Source organism: Rosa chinensis, unplaced genomic scaffold, assembly GCF_002994745.2.
Source record: "Rosa chinensis cultivar Old Blush unplaced genomic scaffold, RchiOBHm-V2 RchiOBHmChr0c22, whole genome shotgun sequence".
In the NCBI taxonomy this organism is placed as follows: domain Eukaryota; kingdom Viridiplantae; phylum Streptophyta; class Magnoliopsida; order Rosales; family Rosaceae; genus Rosa; species Rosa chinensis.
Genome location: NW_020126835.1, coordinates 1 through 6,349, shown reverse-complemented (window position 1 = coordinate 6,349; position 6,349 = coordinate 1). Strand labels below are relative to the sequence as shown.

Genomic DNA, 6,349 nt, shown 5'->3' with positions numbered 1-6,349 from the left:
TTCATGGCATTAAACTGAAGTGCCCTCAAATAATACATAAGGTGTCTGTCTTACCTAGAGTGGCAAAGACATATAGACGCTAACTGAATCATATAAGCAGAAATCAAAACTCAACTATAGGTTGTTTAGAACATGTCAACACCTAGGGTGGCAAGAAGACAGTTCAGTTCACCTTCTGAAGGCAAGTTTTAAAGCCTGTTATATGCTGACATCAATCTCAGGAGCCATAATCATTTAAACCTCCTATGGGGAGCAAGGATTCCAGCTTCTAAAACTAATGTCACAAGATGTTGATCCAATACTGAGGTTTAATTAAAGTTTTTAACATGGGATTGCTATTGACAATACTATATGTGAAAAATTTAACTAAACTGGATCAAGAGAATATATGAAGTTTGTGTCTTGAGTTTTGTTAGAGCGTGTTCACAAGAAATTTAATATACTGAATAGGGAGATAAACATAAAGCAGTGAACACACAAAACTTGGATCCAGAAGCACGTACAAGAAATCCAGAACACATAATCAATCAAGTGGAATATATATAAAAACAATGAGCTGGGAGCACTCAAACGTACAATTCTAATCAATCATAGTAACCACATATATGCCAACAAGGCTAAGGAACAGAAGGCAAAACATATTTGAATTGATATAAGATTGATTCACTTCAACTTTGTCTTTTCCAATACGAAAACTACTTTATTTGCTAGGATACAAAAATTTATTTGCTTCTTGTTTGATAAAGAGAGACCGACCAAAGAACATTATGAAGTTTTACAAATTTAGTAGTGAGACAAACAGTGAACAATGATTACGAGGAGAAGTAGACACAAAACCAATTAATCACAGAATACTGAGATAGAGGATAAGTACTCTATTACTGGCTAATGAACAAGAATACTCAAAACACACAAACCAATTAATCACAGCATTCAATTATATGCCTCAACAATACCAAGGAGCAGAAAATAACGTAGAACATATATGAATCGGGCTATTAGATCAATTTTCCTTCAAAATTTGTTTTGCAGCAGTTCGAAAGCATACCAGGATACTGTGCTTGCTTCTTGATGATGAAATGAGACCAGTCCAAAACCCGTATAACAGCTTTTAGGGCTGTCCGATCACGATTCCGATCATAGTTCAAGAAAATTTAGGCGGAAAAAACCATGACCGAGATCGCCATCGAAGAACCTAGAAATTTGGAAGTCAAATTTGGGGCCAGCCGTTAATTTGAGTAACGATTAGTTTAGGCTAAAGGCTGTCTTCAGAAGCGGGTCTTGGTTTTGTCTCCAAGTGAGTTCTAGGCTTTGATAATGAAGCAAAGCCCAACCAAACTTTATACAAGAAACAGATTTTTTTTTTTTTTTTTTTTTGAAACAAATATATTTTATTTTCTGTTTTGGGTTCTTAATTGAGCACAATGGCTCTTATACCAATTGTAAGAAGTAATTAACATGAACATGTATATATTGCACTCAATTTAAGAACACACCAATACAAGTAATGCTTAAAAAGTAAAGCACATAACACTAACCTGAAAAAGACATGTTTGATCTTCTCCTCTGAACAATCTGATGATGGCAATCTCACTAATGGGGCAGAGAACTTGAATGCTTGTATGTAATTGTTAGAGCAGAGATCAAGGTCTATAAATAGGCATGAGGATTAGGTGCCTCCCATAAAGGTTTCCTAATCCTTTTACATTTAGGCCAACCTTATTCTTGTTCATATGCAATTAGGTATACCTCATTAGCAAAGTAACCTCTTAAATCAGTACTGATATCAATAGGAATCTAACATGAACCGATTAACATAGGAATGTCTATTTGCTTGCTCTATAAGTATGCAGCTTATTTATTGTAATACTTGACGAATATTGATAGTCCACATTAAGTCTTACATCCACCATAACTCCTTCTACTCTGCATTCTTCAAAGCCATCAAACTCGCATTCATTGCTCTTGGCTTGTTTAAATGCCCTCCATGCGTCACTGTGTCTAGTGGAAGAATCACATACACAGGCACCTTCTGAAGTCGTTGTTATTGCTGCTGTGAGCAATATTTGGGAGTGCATGAAGCAACTCCCTCGGGAGATCATCAGTGGTGGTGCTCACCCTGATTCTTTCCTGGAAGAGCTGTGCTTCTTGCAGGGAACTCTTTGCCCGGATGCGGCATGATGGCTTGATTTGCGCAAAGCAAACAACACTGGAGTACTCATCAGAGCTCCTCAGGCTTTTGGAGTACTCTTTTAGATTAATGAAAGGCGTTGAACAACGAAGCGTTAACGTTAATTAATTTCCTGTGACTTTGGAAGAGGAGAGAAAATGTGATGAGAATGGTGAAGGGTTGTGTGCCTACTTATAAAAATAGATTCCCTATAAGCAGTGTTTGAAGGAGACAATGTTGGTGGGCTCTGGTTTAAAAGTGAAAAAGTGCAAAAGATCAAAATCAGTTAGCCTCAGTCATTTTCACTCTATACGTGGTCTTCCATTTTCACTCTATACGGGCTCGAGATGCTGCGAGTATGTTTGTTCTATGAAATTTTATCATTCATATGTCTGAGGTTAGAAATAGCAATTACAAACATTAGATACATTATATAATAGAACATGATATTGTTTTGGGAAGTTCTATTCATACCTCCTAAAATGGTATTTGGACCTCCAACAATTTTTGGAAGTTTTTAAATCCAACTTTGCCCTTCTAAAAAATGAACAAAATGAAAGATTAAAAAAATTAAATAAAATCTGCACCTTCTCTTCTCCCCGGCCTCTTCCCCTCCCTCATTCTCTTATAGTTATACATGAGGATTATTGGGCAACTTTGATTAAGGTAGAATGTTAAAGATTGCAAAATGGAATAAAAGACAAAAAATATAGAGAAGAACAATCGAGAAAATAATGATCGAAAAGCAATTTCTATTTCCTATTCTTTTTGTTTCTTTCTAGTTTGGCTTAATTGCTTCACTTCATGGAGTTGATCGTCAATTGTTATCACCAAAGATTTTTTTTTTTTTTGCTAGAGTAAACTATGTTGCTAGCCTGATTTGGGTTTAGGGAAATTGATTTTGATAATAGTCCTCCTGTGGTATTGTAAATTGTACAATTTATTAAGAAATAGAAGGAGGTTCATAAGAGTATCCAAACTTACAAGGTAAATTGTGTTAAGTCATGGCTATGATATGAGTTTTAAGTGATGAAAAAAAAGATATCACTAGTAAATTTGTATTGGAAAAAATTGTGTCGATAAAAAAAGGGCAAGATTGAAAGTTTTGTATAAATTTTAGAATGAGAGGTCCAAATACCAATTTAGGAGGTATGAATAGAAGCTCCAAGAAGATATGCTATCCAAAAAAAAAAAAAATTATGTACAGATTGCAAAATATGGGTAGTCTTAGCAAAAATAGTTTTTTTTTTTAATTTTTTTAATTTTTTTTTAAGGCAAACAAGACTCAGCTTTATAAATTAAGTAGGAGCGGACTCCTTTTGTACAATGTCTTGGATACACTCCGGAGTGGAGTTCACCCAATTTTAACACGAATTAGATTCAAAAGCAATACCAGCTAGTCTATGGGCTACTCGATTACAAGTGCGGGGACCGAAACATAAACGCACCAGCTGCAGGTTCTTGAAGGTAGTCTGAATGTCAACAATTAGAGTCCCATATTGAGTGAGAACTGGAGAAGCACTGCATATGTCTTGGACTGCTATTTGACAATCAGTTTCAATAACCACAGACCTGTAATTATGTCTTCTAATCAACTCTAGTCCGGCCTGTGTAGCAAGGAGCTCGACATGGAAAGCTGAGCTCACAAAATGGACTAGTCGCTGAAACGCCGCAACAACATTTCCCCTAGAGTTACGAAGAATGCCTCCTATTCCACCCTTAGTGAGGTGAGGTACATATGCCCCATCAATGTTAAGCTTTAACGTATCTGCTGCTGGAGACTGCCATGCATAAAGATTAGGTTGCCTCGGCATTTTCTCACTAGCTCGTGACTTTTGGAATTCCTCCAGCCAAGTCATGCAACCAAATAACAAGTCTAGAGGACTTCTAGCAGTATCCTCCCACAGTTTGGTGTTCCGATTTTTCCACAGTCCCATATAAGCATCAAGAGCTTTTCAAAAACCTCCGTTCTAAGGTTCAAAGCTTGTTCCAGCATCCATTATTTGAAATTGATTTAAGGAAGCAAAGAACTTTGGAGATGGAATAGAGGTTGAGATAAAAGAGTAGAGGCTGTAGTGCACTTACAAAAGATATAAGCAGTGTTTTCCAATTGATGGTTGCATAACAAACAAGTGAGGTCTCCCACATTGCCCTTACCCATTAGCCTTTCTCTTGTAGGTAACAAATTGCAACAAGCTCTCCATACACATATCTGCCCTTACCAGGAACATTGGCCTTCCAAACTTTCCTCCACGTACAACTCCTTAAAAGGATCTCCATTAGATGAAGACACAAGGACATGGTTAAGGACCTGTGCTCTAGCCACCCAGTATGCAGTTTTGACTGTGAACCAACATCTTCTTTCCAAGCTCCAGTACAACTTGTCAGGCTTTGTTTGTTGACTAAGAGGAATATTGAGAACTTTAGGTGCCACAGTAGGATGGAAGACCGCATGGACCAGTCCAGGTATCCACTGTCTAGTCTGCAAGTTAATAAGGTCGGACACATATTCAACTGGAGAGAGAGCAGGTCTCTGTATAAGTAACTGCGAACATTCTGGAACCCAATGATCCAGCCATATATTCACCTTCGTACCATCGCCAATTCTCCACTTAGTTCTAGCCTTAACACAGGTCTTCCTGCAAGGATACTCCTCCAAGAGAAGGAGGGTGCATCACCCAACTCCGCTTGCCAAAAGTCACAATTTGGAAAGTATCTTGCTTTATACAATCTTGCAATGAGTGAATCAGGATTTGTGACCAATCTCCAACCTTGCTTTGCCAACATAGCAAGGTTATAAGCATATAAATTTTTGAAACTCATGCCTCCTTCATGCTTTGTGAGACAGAGCCGTACGCGTTCCCACTCCTCCAATGAATTTTATTTTTGTCATTCCTGTCACCCCAAAGAAAGAAGCGCAAAGCTTATGGATATCATCACATAACGTCTTAGGCAACAAATAGCAATTCATAGCATAAAGCAGCATGGTTTGAGCAATAGCTTTTATTAAAATTTCTTTACCTGCACAACTATGTTTTCAGTTCAAACCAACTATTTTTACATTAATTCTCAGATGTATCCTCAGTTTGTTCAATCATATGATGCATCTTTTGTGGTAAGCAATACCTCGTTTTTCCATCTCATTGCTGTCATTGAAAATCAGAAATAAGCCAAGTACAATATCATAAGTAGAGTAATATAGAGTAATAGTGAATAAATGATGACATAGTTGATGCAATGTGTGAATTCTGAAGTTGCAGATAGCATATATATGATTTATAATCAGATCAAACAATAATAAGAGATTTTATGTTAATTATGCATGTAGAGAACAAAATGACTTATGTTAATTGTATTGCTGTTGCAAAAAATCAGCAGATAATCTTCAACGTCTAAATTGGTACAGAAGTTGGATTAGATTCGGATTTATACCAACAAATAAAGAAACACATAGCTATTAAATTGTAACAACTCACAAATATGAAACTATTGATTCATTTCTCAGATATATGAAAATGCGCGCAATATACATGTCATCATGGAAATGGAGGGAAGTATCAAATGTATATGCAAATAACTGATTTGAAATGCCAGATTGACATTTAGGAATGAATGTGGTCAAAGATTTGACTCTGTGTACATTAAGAATTTGATGCAAGGTATCACAAAAAATAAACATCTAAGCCGTATTATGAATTCTTTCCTTTGGCATATCATTTACCGCTTTGTCCTTCTTTGCCATGACAAACTGATAACTGCAATGCCAAAAAAGCTTGGGAGAGAGATGCAGGGATGATCATACTTAAAATCTTGGCAGAAGGTACAAAGGTTTTTTTTTTTTTTTTTCAATCTCAAATAAAAAATCTTGCGAAAGATGCATCAGTGATCTTATTTAATAAATGTGATGATTCCATGTTTGCAAATTAATATAGATATCAATCTTGTTTGCTGATTTAATCAAAGCAGATCATCCATGCAAACTTGAAGAGAGGTTTTGAGTGAGGAATAACATATGTACTTTCCAGAGTGACCCAAAAAGGAGAATAAGGGAATGTTGAAGTAAGCCATTGGATCAATTAAACCAAGTCACACATGGTCATATTCCGGAAAAACAGAAATCCAATTTAGGTAAGTGAGCTACACTAAGTCTGGTTAAGCCAAAAGATTTGACAAATTCTA

The 6,349-nt window shown here is 36.4% G+C and overlaps 1 protein-coding gene across 1 annotated transcript; it reads right to left on the bottom strand.

Moving 5' to 3' along the window:
- Positions 1-3,534: 3,534 nt before the first annotated feature.
- Positions 3,535-4,107, bottom strand: LOC112181303. The gene has a single exon (XM_024319711.1). It carries the CDS (start codon positions 4,105-4,107, stop codon positions 3,535-3,537), a length of 573 nt encoding a protein of 190 aa, XP_024175479.1.
- Between the last annotated feature and the right edge of the window lie 2,242 nt (positions 4,108-6,349).